The 22080-nt window shown below is 46.1% G+C and overlaps 2 protein-coding genes across 2 annotated transcripts; one reads left to right on the forward strand and one right to left on the reverse strand.

Annotated features, from left to right (window-relative positions):
- Positions 1-167: 167 nt before the first annotated feature.
- On the reverse strand, positions 168-613 carry DCS_03385 (uncharacterized protein; the record flags this gene model as incomplete). The annotated part of the gene is made up of 2 exons (XM_040800704.1): positions 168-392; positions 473-613. 2 exons carry the CDS (start codon positions 611-613, stop codon positions 168-170), a joined length of 366 nt encoding a protein of 121 aa, XP_040655737.1.
- A 19232-nt stretch (positions 614-19845) lies between these two features.
- DCS_03386 (uncharacterized protein) lies at positions 19846-20400 on the forward strand (the record flags this gene model as incomplete). The annotated part of the gene is made up of 1 exon (XM_040800705.1): positions 19846-20400. The coding sequence occupies one exon, from the start codon at positions 19846-19848 to the stop codon at positions 20398-20400; it is 555 nt and encodes a 184-aa protein (XP_040655738.1).
- Between the last annotated feature and the right edge of the window lie 1680 nt (positions 20401-22080).

Consider the following 22080-nt stretch of genomic DNA (forward strand, 5'->3'; position numbering starts at 1 on the left):
AAAAGTGATGATTCAGCTTTGGTGGCGCCACTCGTACAAACTGCGTCGACATTTTTGCCACCCCGCCGTACGCAGCACTAGCAAGCAGTTCAGCATCAGTGCTAGCAGGCAGTACAGCATCAGCGCTAGCAGGCAGTACAGCATCAGTGCTTGCACCCAGTACAGCATCAGTGCTTGCCAGCATCTGTAATTGCACCCAGTACAGCATCAGTGCTAGCAGGCAGCACGGCATCAGTGCTTGCACCCAGTACAGCATCAACAGCAAGGAATGCGGCATCAGAGCTTGCAGGCACCTGGGATAGGCATGGCCGATGGCGGGTGAGCACGCCCCTGTTAACCGTACTATTGCTTGCAAGCGCCTGCAGCGTCTTGGCCGAGAGCGCGGTGAGGACCTCGTATGAAATACAGCACGATCAGTGCTTCGGACACCTGTGGCATCATGACCGTCGGTGGGGTGAGTGCTCTGCCGCACCAAGCTGTGGAGCGCAAAAATGGGCACCACACTGCCTGCAGCATCATCAGCTCGCACGGCATCGGTGCTTGCGACGAGTGCGGCATTCGTGCTGGCAAGGACAGCATCAGCACTTGCAAGGAGCGCACCGTCCAGTGCCATTCTCGCGAGGGGCGCAGTGTCGGTGCTTGCGAAGAATGCTCCGTACAGCATCGAGCGCTTGCAGCGAGTGCACCGTCCAGTGGCGGTGCTCGCAAGGCGTGCGGCATCATGGCACCGTCCAGCACGATTGGGTGGCAAAATTGTCGATTCAATCTGCGCGGGAAGCGCCACCAAAGCTGCATGGTCAATTTTGTCAAGCGACTGCACCGCCACTTGCAACGAGCGCTCCGCACAGCACCAGTGCTTGTCTGTCAATGCTTGTCAGTCAGTGCTTGTCAGTCAGTGCTTGTCAGTCAGTGCTTGTCAGTCAGTGCTTGTCAGTCAGTGCTTGTCAGTCAGTACTTGCACTCGCGGCACTTGCAGGCATGACCGATGGCGGCGTGAGCACACCGTACAGCATCAGGGCTTTCAAGCGGCACAGCATTGGTGCTTGCAAGTGGCACAGTATCGGTGCTTGAGAGTGGCGCAGCATCAGCGCTGGAAAGTGGCGCAGTACCAGTATCGATGCTTGCAAGCAGTCTTGAGTGCTCGCAGCACAGTGTCAGATGCTTGCAGGTGGCACGGCATCAGTGCTTGCGGCATCGGTGCTTGCACCCAGTACAGCATCAGCGGTTGCGCCCAGCACAGCATGAGTCTTGCACCCAGTACGGCATGAGTCTTGCACCCGGCACAGCATCAGTGCTTACAGCATCAGTCTTGCACCCAGTACGGCATCAGTCTTGCACCCGGCACAGCATCAGCGCTGGCAGCATCAGTGCTTGCACCCAGTACAGCATGAGTCTTGCACCCAGTGCGGCATGAGTCTTGCACCCAGCAAAGCATCAGTCTTGCACCCAGCAAAGCATCAGTCTTGCACCCAGTGCGGCATCAGTCTTGCACCCAGCACAGCATCAGTCTTGCACCCAGTGCGGCATCAGTCTTGCACCCAGCACAGCATCAGTCTTGCACCCAGCACAGCATCAGTCTTGCACCCAGCACAGCATCAGTGCTTGCACCCAGCACTACATCAGTCTTGCACCCAGCCAACATCAGTCTTGCACCCAGCCAGCACTACCTGTTCCACAACTTCCAAGACGAGGATGGCGCCCCCGCGCAACCCAGATACACCAGTTTCATCAACAACTACCCGCTGCTACCCAGATACAACAGTTTCGGCGACAAGTCGCAACTACTGTCACGAGGCGGCGCTGTAAGACCAGGTGCCGCGCGTATTTCTGCGTTCAACGTTCCATGTCTCCTTCACCAACATACAATTGCTGTCCGCGTTCTTATACAGTACTTTGTCCACCCTGGCGCACGTGACTTGGCGTTGGTGCACGTGACTTGAAGGCGTTGCACGTGATAATGCGGGCTCGCTCATGTGGGGCGCCGACTTCATCGCAGCGAGCCGTTGCTTGGGCAGCGCCCAGGTGAACATACGGACTGTAACGGCCACAACTATAACCCAAATACAACGGCTGTTGCTTCTGTTCCGTGGGAAACTGGTAACAAGAAATTTTATTCAATCAATCAAATTGGTACAAAGGGATGAAAAGGAGGTTGCAGTGACGCGATCAACTTATCCCCTCTTAACTAGCGGGCTGCGCTTACGTAATCCTAGTCTAGGTCCTGCGGTCCAATAGGCGCACGCGTACCTGTGCATCCAAGGTTAGTACGGGTATCCAGCAATATTGCAATAATTATGTGAGCGTTATGTACTTCTAGCAAATGAGTTCGCTAGAGTACAGTATTAATATACGCAGTTGGGTGTTTTATAAGGCATTACGGAAGGTTGAAGAGCTGCAGAAGCTACTTTACATTAACTACTTACCTGAATCTTGTAGTCTCCCTTGTGTACATGCAATAAGGGGCCCTACAAGAACGAGATCAACCCCTTTATTTACAGCTCTTCCATACACAGTAGCGCCTTTGCCGTAATGACAATCCTTAGGTATTGCTCGAGCATCGTCAATATATTAATCGAACAAGATTTGCCTCTACTATCCGATGCTGGATTTTTGGTGGCTTGCTACTATTGTTAAGATTTGCCTCCACTATCCGATACTGCTTTTTTTTGTCATCAACAACTGGCTGGTGCTGTATTTCTAGTCCCATCGATAACAACAGCTCAAGGATGTCGAGCATAACTGCGGCGCGTTACTTTCCAACGAGCAACAAATTGTACCGGTAACTGTCCTACAAAGCTTAATACAACATCGAGACTACGCATATCAAAAGGCAGAAATAACAAGCTGCTTCAAATAGCAAATCTTTACATCAGAGGTAGGCAATTAATTCCTACCACACGACCTATCCGGGGGGGTTCCAAAAGATATGCCGTCGCCGAATTGCCGTATACGACAAGTGTTCGACTGTATACTACTAGTACAGGTCGTATAGTAGTAATAGGTTGGCTGGCAGTAGTCCTGTGGCCAGTCGCTCCGAGTCGTAAGAAGAAGTAGTATGTTGCATACTATTGGTTAACTCAATATACATATTATGGTATTGGGCTTATGGGATACAAGATGGAGGGAACCAATAGACCTACTAGGGAACATGTAAGGCGCGCTATAGGCGTGTAGGCCTTATAAGCGAATGTGAGGTGCAGTACCCGCACTAAGTGCGGATACTGGCGGATCTTTTGACAGTTTGGCCATTTGGTCGAACGGTTAACTGGTCTATTGTCCATATGGGCACACCTCCCCATATGTGTTACAGAACACGCTCCAGATAACCTTTGTATATACTTAAATGCCCCTCGACCGTCGTTCGATATGTGTATATAGATAGCGAGGAACCTAGGTTCTGGGTAGCAGTTCCTTCCACCATTACTATTGCTATAGTTATATAATGCATTTAGTGCTCTAGTTATACTTATTTCTTAACTCTTTCCTAGTAAACAATTATTTTACCTATATCGCACTCGACCTTATTTATGCATTGTCCTATTATATAAAGAGCTATAATGGAAATATGTTATAGTATCGGGCTTAGCCCGATATAGGAGAACGGAGGGAACCAAGGGACCCACTAGGAGGAACGCACACAACTAGAAGCCCTAGTTGCTAAGTAGTTTTCCCTCCTTCAAGTCTTTTAATAAACATCATTGAGAGCCCTAGAGCAGCTGCCTAGTGACTCCTTAACAATTATAGCCTGGAATGCAGCCAAAATTGGTGGGAATTGTATCCACTGTATATACTTCTAACTAATTGCTGGAATGTAGTCTCAAACCTTATTTTATTCGTACGATCATATAAGATTTTTTAATCCTTTGTATATCCCGTATATACTTTTGTAAGAGATGCCACAAGAAGCAATCCAGGCTTGGATTGAACGAGTTCCATGGCATATTAAGCAAATTATCGAGCTTCAAGGGGGAAGTAAGTATAAAGAAGGAAGGGAATTCTTGAAGGGTGCCTCCGTATGATCGTACGAGTAGAATAAGGTCGGATAACCCACATTCCGGCAATTAGCTTGAAGTATATGCGGGGGATACGAAGGATTTAAAAATCTTATATGATCGTACGGATAAAATAAGGTCGGATAGCCCACATTCCGGCAATTAGCTTAAAGTATATGCGGGGGATACGAAGGATTTAAAAATCTTATATGATCGTACGGATAGAATAAGGTTGGATAGCCTACATTCCAACAATTAGTTAAAAGTATACAAGGGGATGCGAAGGCTTTAAAAATATTATGTGATCGTACGGATAGAATAAGGTTTAATAACCTACATTCTAGCAATTAGTTAAAAGTATATACGGGATATACAAAGGATTAAAAAATCTTATATGATCGTACGAATAAAATAAGGTTTGAGACTACATTCCAGCAATTAGTTAGAAGTATATACAGTGGATACAATTCCCACCAATTTTGATAAGACAAGGATTCAACCCAGTCTAATCTATGCTCTAGAAAATGAGTCTTGTTGTTAGATGCTATACCGGTATAACTGAACAACGTCGGTACCTCTATTGTTGAATTATTGATCTAGCCTAGCAGTAGTCTTTCTGTTGTTGGCTAGTTGTTGTAGCTTGCGTTGGCCTCTTTAGCTAGTAGGTAGATCAATACTATTAAACTGCCTTGATTTGTTGGGTATACAGGTAGACTCCTTGGTTTAAATTGTTGAACTATTGCTATCTAGCATCTTTAAGGTTCTAAAATAAGCTAGCTGTAACAGCCAAGAAGATGACATGTTCGATACGATAAAGGCTGAAAAACCAATAATGAAACGACTGGAAATATAGGTGCGACACCGAACAGCTCCACTGGGTACGGAAGTTGTAACTAGAAGTAGTAATACAGAGAGCCTCACTTGTACAGAGCACAAAAAGTATAACTATAACTACTACGCAAGACATACTTTCGGATTGTATTATTAAATTCACAGTACTAGAACAACAGAAAACATTTTGCTCTTTGTGACTGGTCATTTTTGCTTAGTTATAGAATTTTAGTTCCTATACTTGACATCTCGTTTTGAAGTAGCTTCAAAACTATAGAACTTAGTATAAATAACCAGCCAGCAAGCAGCAAAAGGATTACTGTTATTTTACCCAGTACTATTAATGTAATAGTAGTTTTCTAAAGTTGGCCTAGAAATACTATGTACTCTGTACTCGTATGCTTAGTAGTAGGTGTAGGAGAATTCACTTCGATTGCCCTTGATGCATTTTACTAGTTAAATTAAAGTTCCGCTACTTAATAAGGTTCGAAACTATTTAACTATAATATGGGACTAGGTAGCAATAAGCAAGTACGTATTCTGTTGTTCTACCTAGTACTGTTGATGTAAAGCACAAGCAGTCTGTTATTTTAAGTATCCTATGTATATTCTACATAGTTATATTCCGAATAGCGCAAAAGATAGAGTATTACCGCTTGGCCTATATATTGGCGATATAGTCCACTTCCTTTAACAATATCATCTGTTATATTTAATATCACGTTCTGAACTTCCCATACAATCAAGTCAACACAGATTAAACCTGGTTAGTTCTAAGGAACTACACGAGTAAATTACAGAATCCTTTTCATACTATTGAGCACACTTTACTAACTGTATTAACAGAATACACATTCCAATAGAGATATTAAGTTGCAGTCTTAATACTTTAAGATGTTCTACATTTTACGATTATTAGCATTAACTCACTGCTTTTATAATATTGCTTCTAGTATTAGCCTTGCTAGTAATACTTGTGATGCTGTTGTTGAATTCTTACCAATCCAGTACATCTGTGCCGGAAGTACTTTACCAAATACAAGCACTCGGTAAGATATTTCTACCTTAAATTTCTTTGCAGGAAGGGGTAAAAGTAATAACTACGCCCATTAGAACATATATAAGTTGTGTTGAACAGCCTCCTCAAGATCACTTTACAACGACAATTGCCTGGACTGGAACGGTTACAAAAACAAAAACCATTCGAGGTGACGGTACAAACCCGGGAAGGATTATAGTTCAAACTCCTACTGCATATCAAACAACTACGGAGGAGTCAACCGGGATATTTACTGAGACGAAGGATAATCCTACAGAGTACATTACAACAACTCAGGGATGGACCAGGTCGTTTACGGAAACAAAAACTATTCCTGCTACTGGTACAAAATTGGGAATAATAGTTATACTAACCCCATTTGAGTATAGCAGTAGTACTAGTACAGAAATCGTTCAGATACCAACAGGTTACGTTACTATATCTAGCGGTTGGACAGGTATAATTCTTACGACTAGGACAATACCACCAAGTGGTACGATTCAAGGTACCATCATAGTAAAAACACCTACAGGATATATATATACAACTATTCCGGGAACTATTGCCGTACTAACAACAATCACGATTTCACCATCTGGTCCTAATCCAGGCACAATAATAGTCCAAACTCCAATTGCATCTTGGAGGAGTAGTATTACTACATTAACAACCTTGGGCTCAATCCCTGGAACGTCCACTATTCAACCAATCCCAGGATGTACATTAAACTGTATAACTACATTAGTAGTAACGGTTACTGAAGGTATAAAAACAACAACAGGTGCTGCTAGCGGTATAACTACCGAATCAACTTATGGACCGACGGCGGGAACAAGTACAAGACTGCCACCAGCAGAATGCGTTGGCAATTGTCCTACGAAAGTAATAGTTACTGTAGTCACAACAGATACAATTACGGAATCCACATATGGACCAACGGCCGGGACCAGTACAATCCCACCGTCTTCTGGATGTATTGGTAACTGCCCTACGACAATCATTATTACCGTGGTTCCTTCTGGTATATCTACGGTTACGACTACTACTACTATAACTGGTACAATTCCCGGCACATTGACCATAACTCCACCGATTAATTGCAACCCATGTACAATATCAATTATTGAAACCGTACCTTCAAACCAGAGTCCGGATGCAGTAGTCACTACATTTACAACAGGGATTATACCAGGAACCGCAACAATCTTTCCTCCTGTAGATTGCTCACGTCCATGTACTGCAACAGTAATTATTACGCAGCTTGCTCATACAGCTTTAACTACTACGGTCACAGGAACGATGCCTGGCACCTCTACTATTACACCTCTTGTTGGTTGCACGCACCTATGCGCTACGAGTGTTATTATAACAGTAACCTCGCCACAACAACCGGATACTGCTGTAACAACTACAGTTACGACTGGCACCATACCGGGAACGCTAATAATCTTACCCCATACTGATTGCACACATCCCTGTACCACGAGTATTATTATTACACAGCCTCTTGATATAGCTATAACTACTACAATAACTGGTCCAGTGCCTGGCACGTCTACGAATATGCCTCCAATTAGTTGTATACACCCTTGCACAACTAATATTATCATTACAGTAACGCCGAATCAGCTGCCAACTACTGCTATAACAACAACAGTTACAACTGGAATAATACCGGGAACCTCTACAATATTGCCACCTACAGATTGCATACCTCCATGTACTACAACCATTGTAATTACACAACCGCTTAATAGTGCTGTAACTATTACTGTTACTGGTACATTGCCCGGTACATCTACAGTTACACCTCCAGTGGATTGCACGCACTCATGTACGACGAGTATTATTGTAACAGTAACCTCCAGAAACCCTCCTAATATAGCCGTAACGACTACAGTTACCACTGGAACAATCCCGGGAACCTCGACAATATTGCCACCTACAGATTGCATCCCTCCATGTACTATAAGTATTGTTATTACACAACCGCTTAATAGTGCTGTAACTACTACTGTTACTGGTACATTGCCCGGTACATCTACAATTACACCTCCAGTGGGTTGTACGCACCCATGTACGACGAGTATTATTATAACAGTGACCTCGAGCCACCCTCCTGATATAGCCGTAACGACTACAGTTACAACTGGAACAATCCCGGGAACCTCTACAATATTGCCACCTACAGATTGCATCCCTCTATGTACTACAACCATTGTTATTACACAACCGCTTAATAGTGCTGTAACTACTACTGTTACTGGTACATTGCCAGGTACATCTACAGTTACACCTCCAGTGGATTGCACGCAATCATGTACGACAAGTATTATTATAACTGTAACCTCGAGCCACCCTCCTGATATAGCCGTAACGACTACAGTTACAACTGGAACAATCCCGGGAACCTCTACAATATTGCCACCTACAGATTGCATACCTCCATGTACTATAACCATTGTTATTACACAACCACCTAATAGTGCTGTAACTACTACTGTTACTGGTACATTGCCAGGTACATCTACAGTTACACCTCCAGTGGATTGCACGCAATCATGTACGACAAGTATTATTATAACTGTAACCTCGAGCCACCCTCCTGATATAGCCGTAACGACTACAGTTACAACTGGAACAATCCCGGGAACCTCTACAATATTGCCACCTACAGATTGCATACCTCCATGTACTATAACTATTGTTATTACACAACCACCTAATAGTGCTGTAACTACTACTGTTACTGGTACATTGCCCGGTACATCTACAATTACACCTCCAGTGGATTGCACGCACTCATGTACAACGAGTATTATTATAACAGTAACCTCGAGTCACCCTCCTAATATAGCCGTAACGACTACAGTTACCACTGGAACAATACCAGGAACGTCTACAATATTGCCACCTACAGATTGCATACCTCCATGTACTACAACCATTGTTATTACAAAACCGCCTAATACTGCTGTAACTACTACTGTTACTGGTACATTGCCCGGTACATCTACAGTTACACCTCCAGTGGATTGCACGCACTCATGTACAACAAGTATTATTATAACAGTAACCTCGAGTCACCCTCCTAATATAGCCGTAACGACTACAGTTACCACTGGAACAATACCAGGAACCTCTACAATATTGCCACCTACATATTGCATACCTCCATGTACTACAACCATTGTTATTACACAACCGCCTAATACTGCTGTGACTACTACTGTTACTGGTACATTGCCCGGTACATCTACAGTTACACCTCCAGTGGATTGCACGCACTCATGTACAACAAGTATTATTATAACAGTAACCTCGAACCAAACTCCTGATATAGCCATAACGACTACAGTTACAACTGGAACAATCCCGGGAACCTCTACAATATTGCCACCTACAGATTGTATACCTCCATGTACTACAACCATTATTATTACACAACCGCCTAATACTGCTGTGACTACTACTGTTACTGGTACATTGCCCGGTACATCTACAGTTACACCTCCAGTGGATTGCACGCACCCATGTACGACGAGTATTATTATAACAGTAACCTCGAACCATACTCCCGATATAGCCATAACGACTACAGTTACCACTGGAACGATCCCGGGAACCTCTACAATATGGCCACCTACAGATTGCATACCTCCATGTACTACAACCATTGTTATTACACAACCGCCTAATACTGCTGTGACTACTACTGTTACTGGTACATTGCCCGGTACATCTACAGTTACACCTCCGGTGGATTGCACGCACTCATGTACGACGAGTATTATTATAACAGTAACCTCGAGACACCCTCCTGATATAGCCGTGACGACTACAGTTACCACTGGAACAATCCCGGGAACCTCTACAATATTGCCACCTACAGATTGCATACCTCCATGTACTACAACCATTGTTATTATACAACCGCTTAATAGTGCTGTAACTACTACTGTTACTGGTACAATGCCCGGTACATCTACAGTTACACCTCCAGTAGATTGCATGCACCCATGTACGACGAGTATTATTGTAACAGTAACCTCTAACCACACTCCTGATATAGCCATAACGACTACAGTTACAACTGGAACAATCCCGGGAACGTCTACAGTATTGCCACCTGCAGATTGCGTACCTCCATGTACTACAACCATTGTTATTATACAACCGCCTAATACTGCTGTAACCACTACTGTTACTGGTACATTGCCCGGTACATCTACAGTTACACCTCCAGTGGATTGCACGCCACCATGTACGACGAGTATTATTATAACAGTAACCTCGAACCACACTCCTGATATAGCCATAACGACTACAGTTACAACTGGAACAATCCCGGGAACGTCTACAGTATTGCCACCTGCAGATTGCGTACCTCCATGTACTACAACCATTGTTATTATACAACCGCCTAATACTGCTGTAACCACTACTGTTACTGGTACATTGCCCGGTACATCTACAGTTACACCTCCAGTGGATTGCACGCCACCATGTACGACGAGTATTATTATAACAGTAACCTCGAACCACACTCCTGATATAGCCATAACGACTACAGTTACAACTGGAACAATCCCGGGAACGTCTACAGTATTGCCACCTGCAGATTGCGTACCTCCATGTACTACAACCATTGTTATTATACAACCGCCTAATACTGCTGTAACTACTACTGTTACTGGTACATTGCCCGGTACATCTACAGTTACACCTCCAGTGGATTGCACGCCACCATGTACGACGAGTATTATTATAACAGTAACCTCGAACCACACTCCTGATATAGCCATAACGACTACAGTTACAACTGGAACAATCCCGGGAACGTCTACAGTATTGCCACCTGCAGATTGCGTACCTCCATGTACTACAACCATTGTTATTATACAACCGCCTAATACTGCTGTAACCACTACTGTTACTGGTACATTGCCCGGTACATCTACAGTTACACCTCCAGTGGATTGCACGCCACCATGTACGACGAGTATTATTATAACAGTAACCTCGAACCACACTCCTGATATAGCCGTAACCACTACAGTTACAACTGGAATAATCCCGGGAACCTCTATAATATTGCCACCTACAGATTGCATCCCTCCATGTACTACAACTATTGTTATTACACAACCGCCTAATACTGCTGTGACTACTACTGTTACTGGTACATTGCCCGGTACATCTACAATTACACCTCCGGGAGACTGCACGCACCCATGTACGACGAGTATTATTATAACAGTAACCTGGAACCACACTCCTGATATAGCCATAACCACTACAGTTACTACTGGAACAATACCAGGAACGTCTACAATATTACCACCTACAGATTGCATACCTCCATGTACTACAACCATTGTTATTACACAACCGCCTAATACTGCTGCAACCACTACTGTTACTGGTACATTGCCCGGTACATCTACAGTTACACCTCCAGTGGATTGCACGCACCCATGTACGACGAGTATTATTGTAACAGTAACCTCGAACCACACTCCCGATATAGCCGTAACTACTACAGTTACAACTGGAACAATTCCGGGAACCTCTACAATATTGCCACCTACAGATTGCATACCTCCATGTACTATAACCATTGTTATTATACAACCGCCTAATACTGCTGCAACCACTACTGTTACTGGTACATTGCCCGGTACATCTACAGTTACACCTCCAGTGGATTGCACGCACCCATGTACGACGAGTATTATTATAACAGTAACCTCGAACCACACTCCTGATATAGCCATAACGACTACAGTTACAACTGGAACGATCCCGGGAACCTCTACTATATTACCACCTACAGATTGCATACCTCCATGTACTACAACCATTGTTATTACACAACCGCCTAATACTGCTGTGACTACTACTGTTACTGGTACATTGCCCGGTACATCTACAGTTACACCTCCAGTGGATTGCACGCACCCATGTACGACGAGTATTATTGTAACAGTAACCTCGAACCACACTCCCGATATGGCCGTAACGACTACAGTTACAACTGGAACAATCCCGGGAACCTCTATAATATTTCCACCTACAGGTTGCATACCTCCATGTACTAAAACCATTGTTATTACACAACCGCCTAATAGTGCTGTAACCACTACTGTTACTGGTACATTGCCCGGTACATCTACAGTTACACCTCCAGTGGATTGCACGCACCCATGTACGACGAGTATTATTATAACAGTAACCTCGAACCACACTCCTGATATAGCCATAACGACTACAGTTACAACTGGAACGATCCCGGGAACGTCTACAATATTGCCACCTACAGATTGCATACCTCCATGTACTATAACCATTGTTATTACACAACCGCCTAATACTGCTGTGACTACTACTGTTACTGGTACATTGCCCGGTACATCTACAGTTACACCTCCGGTGGATTGCACGCACCCATGTACGACGAGTATTATTATAACAGTAACCTCGAACCACACTCCTGATATAGCCGTAACGACTACAGTTACAACTGGAACAATCCCGGGAACCTCTACAATATTGCCACCTACAGATTGCATACCTCCATGTACTACAACCATTGTTATTACACAACCGCCTAATACTGCTGTGACTACTACTGTTACTGGTACATTGCCCGGTACATCTACAGTTACACCTCCGGTGGATTGCACGCACCCATGTACGACGAGTATTATTATAACAGTAACCTCGAACCACACTCCTGATATAGCCGTAACCACGACAGTTACAACTGGAACAATCCCAGGAACCTCTACAATATTGCCACCTACAGATTGCATACCTCCATGTACTATAACCGTTGTTATTACACAACCGCCTAATACTGCTGTGACTACTACTGTTACTGGTACATTGCCCGGTACATCTACAATTACACCTCCAGTGGATTGCACGCACCCATGTACGACGAGTATTATTATAACAGTAACCTCGAACCACACTCCTGATATAGCCGTAACGACTACAGTTACAACTGGAACAATCCCGGGAGCCTCTACAATATTGCCACCTACAGATTGCATACCTCCATGTACTACAACCGTTGTTATTACACAACCGCCTAATACTGCTGTAACTACTACTGTTACTGGTACATTGCCAGGTACATCTACAGTTACACCTCCAGTGGATTGTACGCACCCATGTACGACGAGTGTTATTATAACAGTAACTTCGAGCTACCCTCCTGATATAGCCGTAACGACTACAGTTACCACTGGAACAATCCCGGGAACGTCTACAATATTGCCACCTACAGATTGCATACCTCCATGTACTATAACCGTTGTTATTACACAACCGCCTAATACTGCTGTAACTACTACTGTTACTGGTACATTGCCCGGTACATCTACAGTTACACCTCCGGTGGATTGCACGCACCCATGTACGACGAGTATTATTATAACAGTAACCTCGAACCACACTCCTGATATAGCCGTAACGACTACAGTTACAACTGGAACAATCCCGGGAACCTCTACAATATTGCCACCTACAGATTGCATACCTCCATGTACTACAACTATTGTTATTACACAACCGCCTAATACTGCTGTGACTACTACTGTTACTGGTACATTGCCCGGTACATCTACAATTACACCTCCGGGAGACTGCACGCACCCATGTACGACGAGTATTATTATAACAGTAACCTCGAACCACACTCCTGATATAGCCATAACTACTACAGTTACTACTGGAACAATACCAGGCACGTCTACAATATTACCACCTACAGATTGCATACCTCCATGTACTACAACCATTGTTATTACACAACCGCCTAATACTGCTGTGACTACTACTGTTACTGGTACATTGCCCGGTACATCTACAGTTACACCTCCAGTGGATTGCACGCACCCATGTACGACGAGTATTATTATAACAGTAACCTCGAACCACACTCCTGATATAGCCGTAACCACGACAGTTACAACTGGAACAATCCCAGGAACCTCTACAATATTGCCACCTACAGATTGCGTACCTCCATGTACTACAACCATTGTTATTATACAACCGCCTAATACTGCTGTAACTACTACTGTTACTGGTACATTGCCCGGTACATCTACAATTACACCTCCAGTGGATTGCACGCACCCATGTACGACGAGTATTATTATAACAGTAACCTCGAACCACACTCCTGATATAGCCGTAACGACTACAGTTACCACTGGAACAATCCCGGGAACGTCTACAATATTGCCACCTACAGATTGCATACCTCCATGTACTACAACCGTTGTTATTACACAACGGCCTAATACTGCTGTAACTACTACTGTTACTGGTACATTGCCAGGTGCATCTACAGTTACACCTCCAGTGGATTGTACGCACCCATGTACGACGAGTGTTATTATAACAGTAACCTCGAGCTACCCTCCTGATATAGCCGTAACGACTACAGTTACCACTGGAACAATCCCGGGAACGTCTACAATATTGCCACCTACAGATTGCATACCTCCATGTACTACAACCATTGTTATTACACAACCGCCTAATACTGCTGTGACTATTACTGTTACTGGTACATTGCCCGGTACATCTACAGTTACACCTCCAGTGGATTGCACGCACCCATGTACGACGAGTATTATTGTAACAGTAACCTCGAGCTACCCTCCTGATATTGCTGTAACGACTACAGTTACAACTGGAACAATTCCGGGATCGTCTACAATATTGCCACCTACAGATTGCATACCTCCATGTACTACAACCATTGTTATTACACAACCGCCTAATACTGCTGTAACCACTACTGTTACTGGTATATTGCCCGGTACATCTACAGTTACACCTGCAGTGGATTGCACGCACCCATGTACGACGAGTATTATTATAACAGTAACCTCGAGCCACCCTCCTGATATTGCCGTAACAACCTCTGTACTGGGATCGTCGCCTGGCACATCCACGATTACGCCTCCAGCCGACTGCACACAACCGTGCACAACAAGCGTTATTATCAGTACAACTGTTCCAGATACAGTCATAACGACGACGATCCTCGGATCGGTTTCCGGGACGTCAACGATTACGCCGCAGGCTGACTGCACGCACCCCTGCACGACAACTGTTCTCGTTAGCTCGGTGCCTCCGGATACGGCTGTAACCACAACAGTGCCCGGCCAGTCCTCTGGTACCTCAACTATTACGCCCCCAGCAGGCTGTACTCACCCGTGCACAACAACCGTTATCGTTACCTCGGTGCCCCCGGATACGGTATTGTCCACGACGATCCCAGGAGTCTTAAATGGAACACAGACGATTACGCCGCCGGCAGACTGTACGCATCCCTGCACAACGAGCATTATAGTAACTACTGTACCAAGGCCGACAACTGGAGGTGGCTGTCCAATTGTACCCACTTGCATACCTGAGGGCCTGAATATTAAATACTACGCGAACGAGTTCTGGAGTGGATATGGTAACGCCGGGGTAGCAACACCAGCGGGGTGCACAATTCCAGCGAAAGGGCCTAATTACTATCTACCGCAAACTCCGCTTGCCTCGTCGTTGACTAACACAACGTTCTTTCCACAAGACTTTTTTACCCTTCCTTGCAGTGCTCGAACTTATCCCAACGCTATGGCCAATAGATGCGTCGTTGATTCTTGCATTGGCGGATTTCCCTATCTCCCCGGTTACACAAGAACGGTTAATGGCAATATTATTGTAGACGGTAACAATTTTACCCTTGTATATGAGGGATATTACAAACCCCCTTCCACTGGACAATATACATTCTGCATATCTGCAGACAACAGTGTCAAGCTCTTCCTTGGTCAGGGCAATGCATTTGACTGCCTTACGGGCGCAGTCAGCCAGACTGGCACGCCCCTCGAAACGTCCGCCCAGGGGGGGGATTTTAATAACCCTGTTCAATGTGCTGTGGTAGACCTTATTCAGCAGCCTGCAGGTTCTGGACAAGTTCTGTACCCTATAAGGCTCGTAATGGGTAATTTTGGCCAGCAATCTGCACTAAACTTTACAATTCAAGAACCTGGCGAGCCTTATAGTCCCAATTTGAACTCTCACCCTGGAAATTTCTATCCAAATGCATGTAATTTTGTCTAATATCCAGAAGATTAGTTGGATGGACCTTACCAATAGCTAGTGCACAATTTAAGGTTACAGCCATGTTACAGCCACCAATAAAGGTCAGACAGATAGGTAAAAGGAGGAGACCCACCTTACACGAGTGTACCTATAAAGCAAGGTTGGGCAACCTACCTAGATAACTAGAAGTATATATAGGGTGTAACACGTATGGGGGAGGTGTGCCCATATGGACAATAGACCAGTTAACCGTTACGCCAAGTGGCCAAACTGTCAAAGATCCCCCAGCATCCGCACTTAGTGCGGGTATTGCACCTCACATTCGCTTATAAAGCCTACACGCTATGGCGCGTCTTACAACTGCTGCAGTACTACTACTGCAGTACTACTGCTGTACTATAGCGACTGAACGCTAATACCAACTAAGACTACCGGTTGCATATACCAACTATACAACTACTAGTATTCTTGTAATTTGGGCGCAAGAAGTAGGGGTAGTAGCAGTATATCGCACGGACTAGGGAATCAATCACGCTGTTGGTAACAGCAAAATGGGTGCCAGTTAATAACTGTGTAATGTAAGAGTGCAAACTTGGGGGTGCCAAATTATACAAACGAATGCGATTATTCAATTAAGTACGGTACAAGGGAAACATGACTATTTATGCCTGTAAGGTAATACCTCAATAGCCTTGTGTACCTGAGTCGAGACAATAACTGCCATAATAATGTGCGCATATATGAGTCTGTCTAGTCAGGTGGCCAATCCATCATATCGTGCAGCATGCGCGTATATGAGCCTGTCAAGTCAGGTGGCCAGTACATTATACCGCCCAGTAGGTCACCTGCTTGGTCGTCCCTGTACTATAGGTTAGAGATTGCTAGCAGTAGTATTGCTGGCTGGCAACGGCTACTAGCAGTTGGGAGAATGGCAATTGGTATACCGATCAATTGGCTCAAGTAGTCGACTGGATACTACTAGTACAGTCGTATTGTAGTAGTGTGTTGGCTGGCAGTAGTACTGCTGCCAGTCGCTCCGAGTGGTAGTTCGGAGAAGTAGTATATTGTATACTATCAGTCAACTCGATATACTTACTTATACTCGCAGTATAGTATAGTATATTTGCTAGTAGTAGTACTACTGATAGTTGACTACTAGCAGTAGCAACAATTGGACAGTATCCTATTTGGGTAGTCTTACTAGTATAAATACCAGTATTTTTACACCCCCTCTATTTAGCTAGTATGACTACTGCTAAATAGGGATCCCTTGGAGACCTAGTAGGCCAAGGTAGCGTTGGAAGTGTGTGTTATATGTACATAGTGGCCAATAGTACTCCGTAGACTAGGATCACTTAATGGTGTGGGGCACGATTACAGAGAGGATAAAAGTGGCCGCTCAGGGCAGCCTCTTTTCCCTCCTTTCGTACCAAACTGAATCCATTAAAAGAGATCTCTTGTTACCAGTTTCCCCCAGAACCCCAGTTTCCCCCAGAACCGAACCAACAATTATCGAACCGACATCAAAATTCACTAGCCCGTATACGACTATTACAAGAAAAGGAATTGGATCACCAAGGTACACTATTACACAGATACCAAACGGAACTATCAAGACAGGAACAGTCGTTATTGTCGAGCCAATAGTAGTAGAGTCGCTAACAAGTAGATATACTACTGAAACTAGATTTGGACCAACGCCTAGTACCAGTTCGATTCTTCCACTACCTGGATATTTAAACTGTCCTACGACTATTATTGTAACGGCAATTCCTACCATACTCACTCAAGTTATACGTAGGCCCGTACCGGGATTAAGTACGATATTCCTTAAACCCGGATGCATAGGTAGCTGCTTTGCAAGAGGAACGGTAAGGTTATTATCGAGACGACTTTTGGCCCAACACCAGGGACAAGGACGACTATACCAACTCCTGAATGGACAGAAAACTGTAGAATTAGAATTATTGAAACGGCTATAGGAGGATATACAACCGAGATTACGGATGGACCTGTAACAGGTACAAGTACAATACGACTGCTGTAACACACATAGGGAGGTGTGCCCATAAGGACAATTAACCAGTTAACCGTTCGACCAAATGGCCAAACTGTCAAAAGATCCGCCAGTATCCGCACTTAGTCCGGGCACTGCACCTCACATTCGCTTATAAGGCCTACACGCCTGTAGCGCGCCTTACAACTGCTCCCTAGGTATCAGGGAAACTGTCAAACCAAACTTATTATTGCACGAATAGGTCGAGAAATAACCCAGTTTACCTGTGGCTCTCTACCAGGTACAAGTAAAATCTTCCCACTACTAGGCTATACTAGCAACTGTCCGACTCGAATTATAGTAACTGTTACGGCCGAATATACTACGGAGTCTACTTTCGGACCAACACCGGGAACTAGTACTATATTACTTTCCGCTGGGTGTATTGGTAACTGTCCTACAAGAATTATTATTACCATAGGTCCTAGTGGCGGTACAACTTGTAATTATTACTTGGTTGGTACAAACAGTTGCCCTGTCAGTAGAGTGACTCGACAAAAGTGACGATTCAGCTTTGGTGGCGCTGCTCGTACAAATTGCGTGGACAATTTTGCCACCCCGCCGTATACGGCACTAGCAAGCAGTACAGCATCAGTACTAGCAAGCAGTACAGCATCAGTGCTAGCAGGCCGTACAGCATCAGTACTAGCAGGCAGTACAGCATCAGTGCTAGCAGGCAGTACAGCATCAGTGCTAGCAAGCAGTACAGCATCAGTGCTAGCAAGCAGTACAGCATTAGTGCTAGCAAGCAGCACAGCATCAGTGCTTTCACCCAGTGCAGCATCAACAGCAAGGAGTGCATTCAGGCCTTGCAGGTACCTGGGATTAGCACGGCCGATGGCGGGTGAGCACTCCGGTTTAACCGTGCTGCAATACGGAGAACCTGCAGTACCAGACCGAGAGCGCCGTGAGGACCTCGTATCAAGTACATGCAGCACGATCATGCTTCAGGCACATGTGGCACCATGAACCGATAGTGGGGTGAGTACTAGGTACTCGGTCGCACCAAACCCTAGGCAAAAATGAGCGCCACTGTCAGTGTGGACTTGGTACACAGTACCCGTGGTTGTAAGTACCTAGTATGTATGAGCAGGGACTACCACTAGGTGTGCCTGAATAGGCGAGGAATCTTGGTACTGTTACGTGACTTTAATTACCCAACCTCTGCATAATAGATGCACGTAATTTATCAACTCTCAAGGTTAGTCGTCGGCGCATACGGAGTACTGCATGCTATTGCTGTGCATGTACGATGTACTTACGGAGTATCCGTACTTGCTCCGTACTCGCCATGTACAGGTACAGCGTAAGTATTAGGTAATCATGACAAGTTCAGTATCCGCACTGTACAGGCGCCTGCACAGTTTTAGTACCAATCTGGACTGGGGCTAAAGATTCTCGCACCGTGTCGGAAGGCGAGAGGCCAGTGCGATTAATACTGTAGACTGATTTTTGACTTCGTTCGTGCCGCCTCCAGAGCGGACCATCCCCTCCCTACCCCCTACCACAGCATCCATTGCAACAGAATCCCATCCACGGAGTAATTACGACTACGCAGCACGTTGACGAGGATTTCTCGCAGGTACTCCGTACTCGGCACGCTGACTCGTGCCCCTACGGCGCCGCGGTCGGCACGTACCGATGCTGCCTCGTGCAGGGAGGAATGCCTAGGGACTCACGAGCATGATGCGGATACAGGCTGCATTCGCATCCGAGATGGCAATCCCACGCAAGCCGTTCTTATTCCCTTCCTAGGTTTGATGACGGCATTCTCCTCCATTCCTACATTCGTGCCGGATTCCTTCATCATGAGGCTTACCGACGCTCTCCTCTCGGTCACTCTCGCCTCGGCAAGCGCCATTGACGGTACAGGCGCCTACGGCGCAGAGCTGAAGGAAAAATTCTACAAACCGGCGGCTGAATTTTTCTGGGACGTTGTTGGTCATAAGAACGAGCGACTTTCCACGAGTGTGCACAAATGGAACATGTCTCTTCATGCCGAACTGCAGCCGTACATAGATGCCAGGGTTCGGACTGAGCTCGAGCTCCTGCCCCATCTCGCCGACCTGAACGCCAAGCTTCCGGCCATTGTCGATAACATTCAGCTTGCCATCGTCCGTAGCAAGCCGTGGATTCAAAATCAGCAGCAATGCGGCGACGCCAGAGTGGCCGTTTGCGATCTTCGAACCCAGTTGACCTTTTTTGCCGAGTTTATGGCCAATAGCCTCATGGTAACCAACTGGAAGGCCGACCCGAGCGACGATGTCACGTCGAAGAAGGATGAGGTCGATGCAATCATGGCCAGGCTTACGCGGGAGTTTGAGGAAGGCGAGTGCATCGATGGCAGGCCCGCGAATGAGTAGAGGCTGGAAGGGTAGCATTTGGAGGTTGGGCCGGTAGGGTTATATGGAGGGATTTCCTACATCGAGAATGGAGGCTTATCTACAGCACACCTACTTGGTGTGTTCCCTAACGCTCGGCACTTTGCGCACGTGCTTGTGCTTGTAGCAAGTACTTGCAAGCACCGCAACGCGGCGTGCAAGTATGGAGTACGGTGTACAAGTGCTGCAAGTACAGTAGTTATGGCACATGTACTCGACGAGCAAGCACGGTACGTATTATGTCGCGCCGACGCGTCAACGGGCCTGTAACGGGGTTAAAGTCCGGGCAGTTGGTTACGTAACGGTGTCCACATTCTGCGCCTACGTAAGCAGGCACAGAGGACACCTGGTGGTTGGCAACAACATCATCAAGAAGAACACCAATAGATTGATTCTGCCCATCTCACGATCCTTGATTCGTTGTAGCCCTAGTCCGGGCGAACCCCCTTTTTTCCTCTGTTGCATCATATTACCTGTGCGAGACCTCGGCCATCTTGACCTGTACGAGCATGTTCCTTCAGCATGTGCATGCTTGTGCGTGGATGCGTACACATTACCTGCTGCCATGTGCAAGTACGGTTCAGGCAATCCAAGCGGTGCAGGTATCAAGGCGAAACGGATGTTGGTTCTAGCATTCGGCACCGGCAAGCAGCACAGCATCGGTGCTAGCAAGCAGCACAGCAACTGCACTGGCAAGCAGTGCAGCATCAACAGCAAGGAGTGCATTACTGATGCCAAGTACCTACTTACAGATGCCGAGCAAGCAGTGCAGCATCGGTGCTAGCAAGCAGCACAGCATCAACAGCAAGGAGTGCATTACTGATGCCAAGTACCTACTTACAGATGCCGAGCAAGCAGTGCAGCATCAGTGCTAGCAAGCAGTACAGCATCAGTGCTGGCAAGCAGTACGGAATCAGCAATGCACTCCTTGCTGTTGATGCTGCACTGGGTGCAAGTACAGATGCTGAGCAAGCAGTGCAGCATCAGTGCTAGCAGGCAGTGCAGCATCAGTACTAGCAGGCAGCACAGCATCAGTGCTTGCAAGCAGCACAGCATCAGTGCTAGCAGGCAGTACAGCATCAGTGCTAGCAGGCAGCACAGCATCAGTGCTTGCACCCAGCATAGCATCAGTCCTTGCAGCATCAGTCCTTGCACCCAGCACAGCATCAGTCCTTGCAGCATCAGTCCTTGCACCCAGCACAGCACTACCTATTCCACAACTACCAAGACCACCCCCGCGCAACCCAGATACACCAGTTTGGGCGACAAGTCGTAACTGCTGCGGGGTGGCGCTGCAAGACCAGGGGCCGCTCGTGTTTGTGAGGTTCAACGTTCAATGTCTCTCACAATTGCTGTCCGCGTAATTACTTTTGCGCGCACTGGCGCACGTGACCCGGTGGCGTTGCACTGACTTGGCGATGCTGCACGTGACTTGGCGAGGCAGCACGTGACTTGGCGAGGCAGCACGTGGCTTGCGAGGCAGCACGTGGCTTGGCGACGATGCACGTGACTTGGCGACGCTGCACGTGATGACGCTGCACGTGACTTGGCGCCGTTGCACGTCATAATGCGGGCTGGCTCATATGGGGCGCCAGTTCATCGCAGCGCTTGGGCAGCGCCCAGGTGAACATACGGCGTATAACCCCTTACAGCTACAACCCA

This window comes from Drechmeria coniospora, chromosome 02 (assembly GCF_001625195.1).
Source record: "Drechmeria coniospora strain ARSEF 6962 chromosome 02, whole genome shotgun sequence".
NCBI lineage: Eukaryota > Fungi > Ascomycota > Sordariomycetes > Hypocreales > Ophiocordycipitaceae > Drechmeria > Drechmeria coniospora.